Source organism: Triplophysa dalaica, chromosome 17, assembly GCF_015846415.1.
Source record: "Triplophysa dalaica isolate WHDGS20190420 chromosome 17, ASM1584641v1, whole genome shotgun sequence".
Taxonomy (NCBI): Eukaryota; Metazoa; Chordata; class Actinopteri; order Cypriniformes; family Nemacheilidae; genus Triplophysa; species Triplophysa dalaica.
The window spans coordinates 11,333,744-11,350,887 of record NC_079558.1 but is presented as its reverse complement, the minus strand read 5'-3'; the positions used below and the strand labels follow the sequence as shown (position 1 = coordinate 11,350,887).

The 17,144-nt window shown below is 38.7% G+C and overlaps 2 protein-coding genes across 2 annotated transcripts in view; one reads left to right on the top strand and one right to left on the bottom strand.

The window, feature by feature from the left end:
- Nucleotides 1-152: 152 nt before the first annotated feature.
- LOC130439081 (kelch domain-containing protein 1) lies at nucleotides 153-10,039 on the bottom strand. The gene is made up of 13 exons (XM_056771506.1): nucleotides 9,851-10,039; nucleotides 9,592-9,662; nucleotides 9,204-9,321; nucleotides 8,236-8,348; nucleotides 7,770-7,854; nucleotides 7,593-7,691; nucleotides 7,404-7,478; nucleotides 7,001-7,059; nucleotides 5,520-5,632; nucleotides 5,364-5,436; nucleotides 4,651-4,735; nucleotides 755-834; nucleotides 153-532 (listed from the first exon to the last, which is right to left on the bottom strand). Exons 1-13 carry the CDS (start codon nucleotides 9,950-9,952, stop codon nucleotides 391-393), a joined length of 1,215 nt encoding a protein of 404 aa, XP_056627484.1. The 5' UTR covers nucleotides 9,953-10,039; the 3' UTR covers nucleotides 153-390.
- Nucleotides 10,040-11,899: 1,860 nt separating this feature from the next.
- arhgap23b (Rho GTPase activating protein 23b) overlaps nucleotides 11,900-17,144 on the top strand; it is a 39,684-nt gene continuing 34,439 nt past the window's right edge. The window contains exon 1 of the mRNA XM_056771174.1: nucleotides 11,900-12,279. Coding sequence (XP_056627152.1) covers nucleotides 12,271-12,279 — 9 coding nt within the window. The 5' untranslated portion in view covers nucleotides 11,900-12,270. The remainder of the gene's footprint in view (nucleotides 12,280-17,144) is intronic.

Below are 17,144 nucleotides of genomic sequence, written 5' to 3'. Positions count from 1 at the left end.
TTTTTTTTTTATAAAATTGTATTTTATTAAATGTGTTTTTAATACTGTTGGCTCATGGTTGTCAGTGTTACATAAAGTGCATTTAAAGAAAAGCCACTTATGGTAAATTTCAGATGTTTAATCCCTAAACAGATAATACACACATTCTCCAGCACATTTTAGGGATTTTATTTAACGTGAATAATTCTTGTATACAATAATCTACAGTTACATATGTACATTCAAGTGTATCCAATTCGTGGAATGATTGGAATGCTATTTAAACAATGACTGCAGCAAAGCTGCTTTAAAACAATATATATTTTAAAAGCACTATACAAATAAACATGACTTGATTTGGACAGAAATATTTATACTTTTAATAAGGAAATGAGAGCTATCCATGTAAATTTAGGTGGCTGCATATACATTTTGAGCATTGTCCAAGAAGTAGGATATCCTCTTGCCAATAGTCTTCTGAAGTTTGGCTGGTAACCATGAAACTTGCTCTTGGACAGAAAATGTGTGTTTTCCTATGCAGTCTTCGCATAATCTAAACAGGAAATTTCAAATATTTCGTGAAAAACAATCCTTATCACATAATTAGAATGCAAAATATTTTTATATTTATTAAAAGAGGTAAGGCATATCATTATAATTCTAGTTTATTAATTGCCAATAAATTGTTAGACTGTTGACACAAATGAAGTGTTTCTGAAACAAAGAATACTTTCATTAGATTTTTGGTGCATTGTGAAATTCAAGTGGCTTTCACCTTGACAGTGAGTACGGTTGAGTCTGAAACAGCAGCACGTCTCCACAATGGCTTTGAGCGGGAGACCTGAGCGCCACCACCTATACAGATAAATACAAGATGCTTATTTTAAAATAATTGCGGAAGAGATGGTTTTGATGGTTTTCTACAGATGGTTTTGACTTGAGATTTAAAGAAAAAGTTCACCCATGAATGAACATTTTCTCTCATAATTTACTTATTAATATACTATAAATGTAAGGCATATAATTGCTGTGCCACTAGTTTTAACAAACAAACTATTGTTCATATAAATTATGTCATTAAACAGCTCAACCCCAAAATCAAGCCATTTGTTTAACCGATCAAGATCTTGAGCCATCAGTTGTGATAGAGCCATAGTGTTTGCACAAACAACATTATAAATGAAAAAGAATCAATGATATTTTAAGTTAAGTGTCACTAAATTTGAATTATAAAATAGTTTTTATATCATTACATTTTATTTTCTATATAGGATATCTGTTTTATAAAACCACTAAGCCCTGTGTTGCCTTGGTTTTTCAGTGATTTAATAACAGCTAAGTGGTTCACATCTCAGAAAGAGCAGTTTTCGTCCATTCTAAATCATAAACAACATCGATATAATGTCTGACAGCAGATGTCTCCTAGACGTATTGTATATGAGCAAACTATGTATTGCAGATGTCTTGCAGATGTAAATGCAGACATCAAATAGACGTAATCCAGATGTGTGTGTGCTATTACTTCCATTCGTCAGCACAAACTTTGCAAAATATCTGATATTAAAACTGATGCAGAAAAATAGACCACTTCGGAAAACATAAGCAATGCCGACCCAACGCTGGTCCAGAAGAACTTCCCGTTTATGTTCTTAAACACTTCACAAACGCTTTGGATAAAAGTGTCTGCTAAATGACTTAATGTTTGAACAAAATGCAACCAAAAGAACATGTATAACCAGAAGTGGGTGCTGTTAGCATTGTTAAGCAGATGTTTTTACACAGCAATTTTTTTCAAGATCTCCAGATCTTTAGCAGATGTTTAACAGACGTTCAGACATCTATGAGACGGATTGCACATGAGCAAACTTTGTATTGCTGTCACGGTTAGACACGGAGGAGGATGAATGGAGATGCACCACAAACATGTAAATCCAAAAGGGTTTTAATGATGACTATCCAATATAACCTCGCGCCGAAAAACCAATGGGGAGGGTGTCCTGGAGACCCATCCGGGACACAGGGGAGAGTACAGAGGGTCTCTAGGACGTTGCCACCGATGCCGGAGGTCCACTCTGGTGGATCGTGAGGCTTTGAGGGTCACAGCCCTTCGCGACGCCTTGAGGGTGCCAGCCGTTCGGGAGGCCTGGAGGGTGACGGCCGTTCGGGGGCCTGGAGTGTGCCGGCCGCACCGGACGCCTTGAGGGTGCCAGCCGTTTGGGAGGCCTGGAGGGTGCCGTCTGGCTTCTGGGGCGGCCGGCACCATCCAGGACTCCTGAACGGTCTACACCCTCAAGGCGTCCGGTACGGCCGCCACAGAAGCCAGACGGCCGGTCTGGCCAATAGAGCCATCCTGCCCGTATGGCGCCCCCCAAAAAATATTTGGACTGAATCCAGGTGCAGGCTTTAGGATGGAGCTTTGGGCAGGCTGACTCGGAGATCACAGGGAGGGCGGAAGGTACCGGCACGGAGACCACAGGGGGGCCAGACGGGACCGGCTCAGAGACCTCAGGGCGGCCGGAGGGGACTGCCTCGGGGCCCACTGGAAGGCTGGACGTGACCGGCTCGGGGACCACTGGAAGACCCGGGTCAGAGACCAAAGGAAGACTGGATGGGACCGGTTCAGAGAGTAGGTCACCTTCAAATATAACTCTTGCTGTTGGGCAGCGGGATCTGTCAGCTGGGCAGCAAGCTTTTGCGCTCTGACTTTGGAGGAGGGTCTCGGGGAGATCGCGAGGTAAGTTGAATCGCTCGCCGCGTGCATGGACGGAATCGGATGATGATCGATCTCATCCGGGATGGTGCTGCTTAACGGAGTAGAGCACGCAATAACCACCGGATGAGATCGATAAACTCCGGAATGGGTCTGTCCCTGAACTCAGGACCCAGATCCCAAAGGGAGTCATCATCCAACCCCATCAAAGAAGAAAATCCATTTTAGGGACGGTTATTCTGTCAAGGGTAAACACGGAGGAGGAAGAATGGAGATGCATCGCAAACAAGTAAATCCAAAAGGGTTTTAATGATGACTATCCAATACAAACACGGGAGCAGGAGAACAGGGTAGACAAAACAAGGTTGACAATACAATAACTGACACTGAACTGAGAAACATACAGGGCTTAAATACAAATGGAGACACTCTTGGAAAACAGAATCAGGTGCGTGACAAATTAACAATAACGAGGGACAGGTGAAAACAGTTGACAAGGCAAACACGTGGGAAACACAGGCAGGGGGAGGGCTGAAATGTTACAATTGCGGACGTCTTGCAGATGTAAATGCAGACGTCAAATAGACGTAAACAGACGTAAACCAGATGGAGTGTGCTGTCTGGGATACACATCTGGGATAGCATGAGTCAATAATTATGAGAGATAGGGGCACTTGAGTATTGCACTTTTATAACAAATATTTTTGCACTTCTATTTATTCTCTTCTTGTCACTTGTTATTCCTTATTCCCTGTTTTGACAATGTGTTTTCAAATCCCCACTATCTCTACAACTTGTAAATCACTGAGAATATTTGACCCAATTGCTTCCATTGTTGACCCAACTTGCAAGTCACTTTTGGAGAAAAGCGTCTGCTAAATGACTAAATGTAAATGTCAGAATACAACAGTGTAGAAGTATTTTTCCAAACTGAGGTGCAAGTCTAAATCAGCTTCTGTCATAATTGACACCATGCCTCAGATAGAGGTTCACTTACAGTATATTTAAGGGGTCATATTACACGGCTAAAACAAATATTCTCTTTTGTTTTAGATGTAATGCATTGTGTATAAACGATTTTAGGTAAAAAAACTACTTTGTATCTCATCTTTGCCCCGCCTCTCTGAAACGAGCAGATTTTTTACAAAGCTCATCGCTATGAAAAGTGAGGTGTGCTATTAATGGCCAGTTAACCAGTGCGTAGTGATTGGTCAAATACTGCAAGCGTGTGATGGAAATGTAACGCCTCTTATCATATTTGGAACATCAGGTTCCAAAGCATTGTACTGACAGGTACGCCCAACTTACTTGGGTATACATTTGGGCGGTCTTAGTCAAATCAAACCACGAACTGACGTAGATTTGCGAGGGTCTGGTAACACTTTTGGTTACGCTTTTATATAGAATGCATCTTTTGTTACGACACTTTAATTTTTGAAATTTATTATAACACACCAAAGACAAAGAAGAGCAAGTAATCTCACCAATTATCCCTTTAACCTAGAATATTTATTAAATATAGCCTACTGCTTGATAACAGGAGCTTTTAAAAATATCTGCTTTGTCTATACCTCAACCACCACCATTAAACAATGGTTAAACTTATTTGTCTTGGATGAATTTCAGCAAACCAAAGTCTGCATTGCCCAGTGAGCCCTGAGCTAATGTGTCACATAATTATTGAGTCAATGGCAATGCTCACAAGTAAACTTCATCCATTCATTTGGAGGTATCTCAGGTCAAGTTTGTTATGTTCAGTACTTTTAGTTCTGCCTTGAGCTACATCCACTGGCTTTACATAACAGACTCCAGACTGTACGATTGCTGTTTTTAAACCTGCTCAAAGGATTTAGCCCGATCTTCAAACCTGACCTTTAAAGCTGGTCCGGGGTCGGAATATACGCCACCATGTTTTTGAAAGCAGCTACATTATCTCAATTATAAGTCTAAAGTGTACATACCGAATCCATAAGAAAGATGAAAGTCTGGCTTCCTCCAAAAACCACGACATCACCGTCCCTCCCATTATCAGCAGAATGCCATAACCTGAGGTCAGATATGGTTCACAGTAAAGCTCAATATACCCCTCCGGGCAAACTTTTACACACACAAGTGAATTACTTCTATTCTATTATGAAGATAACTCAGTAGCAAAACTTGAGAGAATGTAGATTTTAATTTGGGAACTTGTAAAGTAAGTGTTGTACTTGTACACTAAAATGTATACTCACATCCCCAATGTGAAAAATTGTCAAAAAAAAACTGAAGTTGAATGTTGAGATTTGCACAAAACTCTACAACAAAAAACAAATCTGTCTTTTGAATTTGTAGTTGCAGAAAAATACTCAAAAATGTGTACACAGGCATTTACTAACATTGGAAGATATCAATGTTTCAGTTTGCAGTTTCAAATCTTCCCGCCTTGACTTTGCTACTACTTTCTCCAGAAACCCGTTGCAAAACTAACTTATGCACTTGAAAGCTTAGAGACAAGAGAAAGAGCCGCATTTGAGGAAGTCATGCGGCTGAGCCAAGCCGCCCCCTAACGGCAGGAAAAAGCACAATGAAAGGATCTAGAAAAAAATGGTTTAAAAAATGTTTAAATAATATAGTTTTCAACTATCTAATCTACATGCTCTCAAGTTTTGCAACTGATTTATCTTCATATTTCTACCTGGGTTTGTCGTTGTGCACATGGTCTCTCTCCCTCCATTCTTTTGTTACAGTGTCGAATTCCCACCCATCACCTAGACAAAAGAAATATGGGATGTTTAAAAAAATAGTCTTGGTTAATTATGGACACGAATGTTTCCAAAACCCTTGAACTTACTGAGAACCTCGCCGTTAGTGCTGAGGCCACCAAAAAGGAAGAGTTTGTGGTCTGAGATTGCTGTGAGTGTGTGAAGAGTGCGGCCCCGTGGGAGATGTGTAGCATGATGGTCTCTGGGTTTAAAAAGAGAATGTTGTGTATTTATGTCTGACATTAAGACATTAAGTTTAATAAATCTTCTGAAAAGATCTTTAAAATCAACCAAAGACCAAAAGTGTATAAAGTTGAATACTATGAAATGTTTCATCCCTAATGCCTAAGTGCTTTTAAATGTTGTTGCACATTCATGGAAAAAATAACATAAGAAATAATTCTGACAAGAAGCTAGTGTGCTGACCTTTTGCATGACTTACATCATTTTCCTTATGTGTATTATACTGCTATGTAATTTTGCTAATGTGCAGTCTAGTTACACGTGTAGCTGTTGAAACTGCTACCTTTTATGCTCTCTGCATGTGCACACTGTCTATTTAAAACATGCTGATGTGTTATTTATTTATTTATTTTCATTTTAGTATGTGTATATTATTATTTACTTAGGTTTCTGTGTCATTTTTCTGTGTGTTGTTGGGTGGTTATTGTTATAAGTGAAAAAGCAAAATAAAATTATATAAAAAAAAAAAAAAACATGCTGATGTGCAAAAGGCACCCTTAACAGCACCAAAACGCGTCTCACATACAGTTTATACTGTATCATCGTACGTTAATAAAGGTAAAATACACTCTTTGGAAATAAAGGTGGTAGTAAAAGATCTTCGCAGTGATGCCATAGACGAACCAATTTGTTTCCCCAAAAGACCATTCAGTCAAAGGATCTTAAAAGGATAGCTTACCGAAAGATTAACATTCTGTCATCATTTACATTTACATTTAGTCATTTGGCAGACGCTTTAATCCAAAGCGACTTACAGTGCACTTATTACAGGGACAATCCCCCTGGAGCAACATGGAGTAAAGTGTCTTGCTCAAGGACACACTGTTGGTGGCTGCTGGGATCGAACCAGCAACCTTTGATTTACCAGTTCCGTGGTTTAACCCACTAGACCACCAGCTCCATTTACTCACCCTCAAGTTGTTACAAACCTGTAAAATATATAATTCCATTAAAAACAAAGAGATATTTAGAAGAATGTAACTAAGATTTCTGGCCCATTATGAATGGTTGTCAGAGGTGCCATAGAACTGCCCTAGAACATAACAATTATCTATACTATACTAGTCAATGGTGCCCCAGAAGTCTCATTTGCTAACATCCTTCCAAATATCTTTCTTTGTGTTCAACCAAACAAAGAAATTATACAGGTTTGGATCAACTTGAGGGTGAGTAAATGATGACAGATATAAGTTATCTTGAAACAGTCAATTGCTTTATTAAGGAAACATTATATGACATTGTATGACATTGACAATGTAACACATTTATTTAAGAGTGTAGTGGTTTTGCTGTTGTAGATAAATAATAAAACACTTTAAGCACTTACATTTTTGTCCACATCCATGTCGTCAGATCTAAACAGTGAATGTCTATCGTCTGTGTTTCCTAAATTGAAAGAAATAAGTAAATGCATTAGCTGAAATGAACTATCAATGAACAATACAGGACTTATTAATGTAAGTTCATGTTAATTTATTAAAATCAAACGTTGAATCTACATTACATTAGTTAATGCACCATGAATTAACATGAATAACTATATAGACATGAACTAACATTAACAAGGATTATTTAATAAATTTAACAAATACCACCTGTGCACTACTGTAAAGTGTATTTCTTTTTTTAGAGTCTGCACCTAAAATGAATGCTAAAATGCAACGGATAATACTCGAATCAAAGAGATCATTCTTCAAATGTCTTAACCGGCTTTGTTGCCAGGTTCTTACCAGACCCCCGCAGATGTAGCCCTTTTGACCTAAAGTAGCGCTGGCGTGGGATGATCTGGGATCTGGAGACTGGCCCTGCAAGTGGATTCAGACAGCAAGAAAAACAAACTATGTATTCCGTCATTATTTATATTCATGGTTCATAGAAGAGAACATTTTCCAATATTTAACTTTTTCTGTCAATTTTACCTGGGTTTGTGGTTTGGTCCAAGTGGCTGACGCAGGTTCAAACATATATACCTCATTATTCCATCCCCAAAACTGAAAAACCTCCGAGCCGATTGTTGCCTATGAGGAGACACCTACATGTAGATGAAATCCAGTAAAACTGTCGTTGTAATTTTCTTCCAGGAATCGTTTGCTTACCCAAGAGGTCTCGTCCAACAAAAATGTTTTAGAGTTGTTGATCTGGCTGAGTGTTTTGCAGCCGTATCCGCCAAAGTAGATGAGCCTGTGAATGACATCAACTGCTCTTAAAACTGCTTCAATGAATCAACAGCTTTTTTGCTTGTATTTTCTCGTATATTAGATTAGATGATTAGATTAGATTAGATTCAACTTTATTGTCATTACACATATACAAGTACAGTGTAACGAAATGTAGTTTAGGTCTAACCAGAAGTGCAATTAGCAAGTGCAGGATATACAGTGTGAATAAATACAGAATACAATATTAGGAAAATACTATACTATATGAAGAATGAATCTTAACATGCATGGTTGTGTAACTTTGGTATTGTTTGCAAATGGTGCCTTGCGGATATTATGCAAATTCTGAACTGTACAATATATCTCTATATCAAGTTGTTCCGATGTGATCTTGTTTTCATACCTGTTTCTATGGACCCAGCAGGAATGTCGGATTCTGGGAGATGGCGTCGCTCCCAACGTGCCCGTTACTTTTTTCCAGCTGTATTCCCCATGTGAGAGGTCTACACAGTACATCTGTCATAACAGAACACCAGTTACAAGATCTCAAACAGAACCGGTGTGATTTCTAATCACTGCGCATATTAATAAGAAGGCAACCCAATGTTTTCTTCTATTTCTATTCCACAATCGGAGAATAGATCACTTATTACACACTTAATAATTAAAGTGCTTAAAAGGTTCTTCACAGCAATGCCATTTTTGGTTCCACAAAGAACCATTCAGTCAAAGGTTCTTTAAAGAACCGTCCTTTTCTTACTTTTCTATAATATCTATTATATATGGATATACATCTTATATATTCAGATGTTAAAGGTTCTTTATGAAACCAAAGAACCTTTTGAAGGACCTATTTTAAGAGTGTAGACTCGGTAGATGTGTCTGAAAGTTTGGTTTAAAAATTTTGCAACAACTCAGGTGTGTAATACAACACATCTTTGTTCTCCCAGTAGCCTATATCAGTTACAGGGAAACAAGAAAAACACACTCTAAATATGTTCGGGGGGGGGTATAGTTTCCCTTCACCAGATGATTTGTTTAGTCATATTTGCCTGAAAACTTTACCAAACTTCCTTCTAATACTAATTGTGGCAACATTTGCAAAACAACATCCTGCACAGTTTGTTCATATGTCATTTTGCTAAGTCCTTTCTGATTCCAAGCATGTTGTACTGTTTATGGTTGTCACCAATAAAATGTTTGGTTTGTAGTGTAACATTTTCCAATACAGTTTTGTTAAGGCACAAACAATAGATGTGTAGCCTATTATGAGCAAGTATCTGCCCTGACAAACCTGTAAGTCTGCCTCTGTTGATATACTTGTTGATCAAGATGTGTTACTTTATGATGTTATCATTTAAGGTAGCTCACCTGGTTGGTGTAGGCATTGCGTACACAACCCCCAAAAATGTAAAGCACTCCCTGAAGATATGCACCGCATGGCTGTGATAGGACAGGAAGAACTTCTCCTCCCATATGCCTCTGGGACCTGCCACACACACACATAATTAAAACTCAGGGGAACTGAAAGTTGTTGTCTTATGTTTGGCTTATAGGAACAGCTGAAAAACTCTAGTACTACACGTTTCCTCATTATAATGAACAACTGTTGTATGAAGAGCAATGTCAACCACATCAGGTGAAAAAACACGAAACACATGAAATGCTCTCTGCAGTAAGGGATGACAGATATTTAGAAATTGCCATCGCTTGGTCAAACATATAAGACGCAGTATGAACAGAACCAAAAATATCTGACCAGACTCCACTCTCCATGTCATAAAGCAAGATCTCATCACTGGGGAAAAAGGTTTCTTTTCCATCAACACACTGAAACGTGTAAAGCAAAGAAAGAAGCGCGTCAGTGTCATTGTAAAGATGACTCGAAAATAAATGAAAATGTGCAAGTCAACCGGTTGCATAATAAGTTATTCATTTGAACATGATTATTAGTAATTTCACGTGACAGTCTCAATGAATGGCAATCGCAATAAAAAAATACGATATAGAACTCTCACCCTGCATCCACCCCAGACGTACAGCGTGTTTCCCTCCACGAAGGAGATGTGGTCGCTCCGCGCAAGAACCGGCGAAAGTTGCCCTTCGTCTTTACCTGCCATCGCTTATGCGGTCCAACAACAACAGAGCGCACAGAGACATCAGCTCCAGTGTTTACTGAAACTGCAGGGCTGGGTGTGCAAACAGGAAACGGCACGGATGATACTGGGAAGAAGTGGGGGCTGGACTTTAGACTTTAGGTTTGAAAGAGACAAAGGTATTTAGAACATGTTTGTCAAACCAGAGAGGTCCAAGATTGTTACTTTTATTGGTCTAAAATGCCTATTTAGGAGTGCGGGTCAAAATATATCGAGCTGTCTAACTGTTGGACATCATAGCCTACTGTAGACGTCATACGGATCTTCTGACCTGGGGCGTGCATACAGTATAATGTCTATAGTGCTAGCAAACAATATTTTGAACCATAGCCTTTCTCTGCTCTTTGGTGTGATTATGGAATGTATTATTACTAATGCTCGCACTAAGCTGTTTAACTAAAGCTCCCGAACTTAGAGGCTGAATTTTTGTTTTCACCGCACGTACGCAGCACAAAAACGTTAATACATAATATATACATAGCCTAGTAGATTAAACATAATTACCATCCAATCCATGTGCTTAATAGAATGACGTAACATTTATATTATTCATCTTAGTGTCAAGATCTGTCCAAATCAACTTGAATTTTGCATATTTTTAACCAAAACAACTAGGCCATATAGATTATAAAAGTGTTTGGATGTGTTTATAATTAAACATCTGCAGATATTTAACCACATGCATTTTATACCAGTATCACGCAATAACTTGTATTGTAGATGTAAAATTGTCATTGTTTCCATTTATTTTCGAATTATTAGACGTGTCACCGTGAAAATTAAAATGATAAAAGTAATTTAATTTTAGTTGTTTTCATTTGAACATATTTTGCGTACAGTCTTGTACAATGAAATTGTTCATCTGTTTTTAATTTCATCATTTAATTAATTAATGTATTACTTCAGTCCTACTTGATGCGCGTCGGCACACGTTGAAATTCTGCTTTTTGCCAGTAGATGTCGTCATCTCACAATGCAATTTTCTCCATTAATGACTTATCGTCTAAAAGAGATGCTGACCGTCACTGTTGCACACCGCATTTCCCCAGGGAACAATCAGACCGAAATGTTTAACTCTAAGCAGAAACTGCATTGTAGAACAAGAACCCTCCACATAGGATAATACTAGCAACAGAGTAGCAAGAATCAAATCGATTCGTGACAGTCAAAACCTCGTCAAACCATTTCTGTGGGGTATTATCGACCGATAAGATTTCACGTGGGCTTGGATCAGGATTGTTAGCATTTTATGTCACCCAGGGGAAACTGCGTTATCGTGCATTTAAGAAGGAGCTAAATAGGGGCTGGCATTGCCGACAGAAAATGGGAAGCACTGTGTCAGGACACTCAACTCAAGTCAAGTTTCAGGAATCTGAGGTGGGAAACACCGGGACCACACCAGGAGCAGTTTCCTGTTGTTGATGGTTGGGAGTTTCCCGCAATACATTTTTAAGGGGAAACGCTGAAGGATGTCCTGAGAGCCTGTGACTGCTCTTTTTTATGTGTATGTAGGCTTATTATTAATAGATGTATTTAAATATTCATATATACTGACAAAAAATCAACACTCGTCAACACTTGATTTTCAATGTTCCTTTGACAGAAGAGTGGCAGCCCTACAAGGTGTGCAATGGCCGGCAAACATTAGTAAGATCACACTGCTGGTTGTCAATGGTGATGAATCTCTCCGTGGAGAAAACGGCGTGACGTCGCTAGAAGATCCAGCACACTCTCTACTATCTATTGTCACGTGACATCCCTTACTATCCCTCTGATCCTCCGCTTACAGCCTATAATTCGCTGCTTGTGTGTTTGTGGATGTGTGTGTGGAGGCAGAGGAAGGGTGGACGGCGGGGGAGGGGTTGCTGAGGGGAAGGGGGAGGAGGGCACACCGAGGAGGGAGAGGCAGGGAGCAGATGATCCCAGTTTACAGAAAGCGAGCGCAAGGGTAACAGGAGCGCGCCGAAGTCTATTTACAGTCTAATTTTGACCCTTTGGAGCTAAATTGAAGATCGCACTACTCTCGTTTTGACCGTTATCGCGAGAAAGAGAAGATAACCGCGAGGACATCTACGCGCTGCACTGTGCCCAGGACATCGGCGACTCCCACAAGAGTGGCAAGCGATGGGATGGGACACGAGGATTCATGGTTATTTTATCGAGTAGCGGAAGACTGATTGTGTGTCCCGTGTCCTGGTGTGTGTGTGAGAGATGTCTGAAGAGATGCTTGATGTTCAGTGCCATGTCAAGAACTAGGAGTCTCCGGGGCGCGCACTGAAGACATGGCTCAGGTGAGGGGGTGAATGAGGGTGTGTCGCACGCATATGATACACTTTATTTTTGTCTTTGTTAGCGATTCACACATGGTTGGGGATGTAAACAAAAACACAGCAGGTACATCGTGCTGGGAGGGTGTAACATTGATATTCGTGGTACTCTATCAGGCAACCGGCCAACCCTGCAGGTGCTCGAGGAGCAACAGTGTGAGAGAGCTTGAGAAATCGGTAATGATGAGGGTCATTTCATTTCTTATGAAGCTTCTTGATCATTTTTAGGAATTTTGTTATGTCTGTTTGTGTATGTCTGTGTTGTGTGTTTTTAACACACATTTACTATTATGTCATTTTGGGTGTACCGGATCGTCCATATATGGATTTTATGTAAATATATGGAAAATCAGTTCAGGACTGTGGCTTGTAGTTGTAAATAGTATGCTGCCCTCACACTGCTCTGTGTTGGTTTTGTTATTAAAATAACAAGGATGCTCTTCATTTCCCAGCAGCCTTTCCCCCTTAATTGTGACCTTGTCTCTTTAGTCATGGAATTGATGAATGAGCACACCAGCATTGTTTTTTTACAAGAAACTTTCCAAATAAAGTCTTGTCCAGGCCTAGTGTAGATGGCAGGAAACATCTTTGCTTCTAAATGTTCTGTGAAAAGCCGGGAGTGAGAATGAGAACAGAGGGTCAAGGATACTTAGGGAAACTTGGCTCTTTCACTGTGTTCCTGTTATTGGCCTGTGGTGAGAAGTGTGTATTCTTGCGCTTCAGATCAGTTTTACAGTTCAGTTTGTGGTTGATTTGTAAGGTTAGAGTGCAGGACTATTGTCAAAGAAAATGTGACTTGATTTATGGTAAAGATTAATCCAAAACAGTATTCTGTCATCATGGGTTTTTTATCCAGTGGAGGACAGAAGACATTTACAATGGGAGCAAAGGGTGACCATGTGCAGTTTTAAGTAAACGATGAGCAAAATTATATGGCCCGGTTTGTAGCACACTAAATGCATGGACACATTTATGGTTATTTTTGACCTTTCTTATTTTTGATCACAGTCCTTATTGATTTCTTTGTTTGGAAAAGTGCGGCTTGTACATTCTTTGGGAGATATATTATGAATGTCCATTCAGGTGAAAGGCAGGGGACTATTTTGGTGGTATTTGAGGTTTGATTTACACAGCTGAACTGGGGTCAGGTCAACTCAGAAGGTGGACATTCCAAAATAAACTGCATGTGGACACATTACATGCGGGGAACAAGAGACGTGAAATTAAGCGGTGTCATGTAGATTATTATATATTTATATAGATTATATATTATACTCTTCACTATTATTTATATGCAAATTTTCCAAGTTTTAGGAATCAAAAAAATGTCTTTATTAATAAAAAATATATTCATATATTCAAATATATTCATAAATATAAAAACATGTTATTCAGAATATGTACGGTAAATATCCATTATTTAGTGTGTCTAAACACAAGTAAATCAAGAAACATTTATTTTACACTTTACTAACAATAACATATTTTTGCAAAAAAATCCCTAAATTGCCTTGTATTAAACAGGAGAAAAATAGCAGGAAAAGGACGTGCCACTGCTTTTCATAGTTCAATCAATTTAATGTGTACTAAAATGTTCCGACATCTGTGGATCATATTACATATTCGGAATATTCTTAACCAGAATACCGACCTTAATCAGGAAAGGATGTGCAGAAAACGTGGTCTGTAACGGGATGTTGATGTGGTAAGAGAGAATAGAGGAAATGGGAATTGACAGCGACTCAGCGAGTGAACGGGACAGAAACCGAAGCTGAGAGCAGCAGAGAAAAAAGCAAAAGACGGAGTCGATGATATTTCAGAAGCTATATACTTTAACCGAGACGTCCCGATTATGTGAGAAGTGAATGTGTGTGTGTAACTCAGTTACTGTTGTTTCCTGGTTGCCCTCAGGGTTCAGCTTAGTCTGTGTCTCAGATCTTTCTCTGTGGCAATTAGACTTTTCTTTAGAGATTCCTCCTGTCTGTCACTGCATCTTTCTTTCATGCATGCCCTCTCATCTACCTCTGTCTCCTCCTAATAAGTTTCTTCTGCAGTAAAGCTGTACCTCTCCAGTCTCTCTCAGTTTGTCTCTCAGTGTCTCTGTCTATCAGATGTGATGTGATTACTTTAGCAATAAATCTCTCTTTTTTTCAGCGTTTCTTGTGCTCTTATATCCAGTTACAGTATGATTATGGGGCGTGTGCTCTATGCAGTACATTAATGGATCAGGACCTTCTGTCTCCATTGTGGATTCTCTCTCATTAGACCTCAGTGCACTCACTTTACAAGCCCCGTTTTTTCTACTGGTAGAACTTTATTATAAGAGGTTGAAAGACTTGATTGTCAAATCTTTATAGAGACACAAGGGTTTCTGTCTGATTAGAAAAAGCATCACGGCAGTCTTAGTCTGAGGTTTAGCCTTTGCCCAATGCCAATACTTGCCTTATTCTTTGTAATCTTGTTTCTTTTTTTTACCACAGTCATCTAAGTTTTCTGATTTTATAAAGAGGGCCTTAAAAGTTCTGGAGTAGTTATTATGTGGTTACAGAGTTTGTCTTACACATATATCCTCTCTCCATGTCTGACTGACAGAATAAAAACAGCAAGTAGTTCTTGGAGTTGTGTTAATGATCTCTCCTGCTCTCATACAATCCCATCTGAGATAACCTACAGGAAGGAAATATAATACATAGACCTTCGTAATATATCAGTGAAATCTCCTTTTAATAAATTAGATTAAATGGAGATTTTTTTATGAAGGAAACACTGCAGCAGAGCAATTGAGAGAAAGAGAGTTGCGTCAACTCGGCAATGGAACAGTTTTTTCACAGCAATGGCGGTTCATGGAGGCTCTTAAGGTCTTTGCACATACAGTTCGAAATTGTCTAATGCGTTGTTTCAAATGTGGCGCTTGTTTGTACGGTGTCTATGAATTGTCAAAATGCTTGCTACAGGTGCGAAACATGTAGAAAATCAAACCCAGTACAAATCTTTTTATGACGAACGAACATATCGGAGTCAGTGTGTAAATGTGATTGACACAACGTAAGGTTGGATTTATTTTTTAACGTGTGGAAATTTCGGACTCAAAGTGCAATGGCCTAAAGTTCCCGGAAATTAGTAATGTATCGAACTGCAGCTAAACAAACCGATTATGATGAAATTTTAACCCATTTAAAGACAAGTCATTTAATGAATAAAAAAATGATAGAAATAAAGCATTTAAAGAGAAAGCATAACTTCCTGGAACCATCTGAATGCTCCATGCAATGGCTCTGCAGTGCAATAGTCTTACATGTGTTACCTCTGGAGTTTTACGTCATTATTTTATCATCAGATGAAATAAAACCAACAACTCTCCTGTAGAACTTAGTGCTAAAAAATAAATTTAGGAATAAAATGTAATAGTTCACCCAAAAACTAAAATGTATCATTTATTTATCATGATATCATGCGGTTCAAATCCTGTATGACTTTCTTTCTTTTGTTGAACACAAAATAGAATATTTTGAGAATGCACAATGGAAGGTAATGGTGGCAGTGTTGTTTGGATATGAGCATTCTTCAAAATATCTTCTTTTGCGTTCTGCAGAAGAAGGAAAGTCATTTAGGTTTGGAATGACACGAGGGTGCAAACTATCCCTATAATCTCAGATTTTTTCCAAAACTTGTTTTATTCTGAGGTCTGTACTGTAAACTAGAGTCAGACCCTGAGATCTTGTGTATCTCAATACTGAAAAAAGAGGGTTTGGAAACACTGAATTGTTCCCTATTTAAAACTTAAATAGAGAGAGTCATCATGGGTACTATTTATTTCCACCGCACAAAATTGCTTTTGTCAGAATGAATTATATAGAAACATTATGCTTGAATACACATTGGCCATTCTGTGGCACAGACTAAAGCAGGGTTTATTTAACAAGCCTGGCTTTGTTTTAACAATGAATTCACTGAGCTTTTACTTATTTGTTTTCCATTGTAGGATATATACAGTATGTCAGGGCAAGCATGGGTCTTACAGTATTTTTAGCTGCCCTATAGTTATAAAGAGTTTTATTTTCATACATCTGAATGCATCCTACAGTGCATTTATATTTTTTGTCCAGATTATTCATCGAACAAAATGACATAATTGATTGTTAAGGACATACAAACAGTATATGTTTTTATTTTCGAACAGGACGTAGCAACCCATAGGCATCTGTGCATAAAAGAAGAAATTTTATACGACTTCATAATCACGGCCTCGCCTCTATGCTCTTAAATAGACATTCCGTCCATGCAGTTATTTATAGTAAATCAATATATAGATGATATCTATTCTGATTCTCGCCCCAGTAATACAATCCTGTCATTCGGAAATATGCTAATAGCTCCACTAAAGAGGCATTTTGGGTATCTCCAGGCAAAACAAATCTCCATTTAATGATGCCAGGCCGATGAGAAGAGGTAGTTTCAACATGACATCATCAGCATGCTGCTCAGTGAGCGCTTTATGTGTAGCAATGGTGCTCCATCTGTGTGGTGTCACCTGAGGCATGACGTGCTGTGTATATGCCCTCTTTTTCTGCTTATATGACTTGAGATAGGTTACTTTCAAATATGTTTTTCAAATTTTATTGTATATGTTTTAGAATTGTAATGATTTATCAGATTGTACGCATGACATTTTTGTGGCCTTACATCCTTTCAAGTAGCATGTGTGGAATTCACAATGGCCGTCCATTAAGGTTTATCCGGGTTATAAATAGTGCGGTGTAAGCCTGCACTGAGCGGTGGGGGACATTTGGTGGCTGACAGATATCGAAGAGGGCATGACTTCTTAATTT

Bases quoted from the DNA above. Each gene is read 5' to 3' on its own strand.
- LOC130439081 (XM_056771506.1), bottom strand. From the start codon at position 9,952: ATGGCAGGTAAAGACGAAGGGCAACTTTCGCCGGTTCTTGCGCGGAGC. The intron at 7,479-7,592 runs GTAAAATTGACA...ATCCACTTGCAG, and splicing joins GGACCAAACCACAAACCCAG to GGCCAGTCTCCAGATCCCAG. The intron at 835-4,650 runs GTATGTACACTT...TTATCTGTATAG, and splicing joins TCATCTTTCTTATGGATTCG to GTGGTGGCGCTCAGGTCTCC.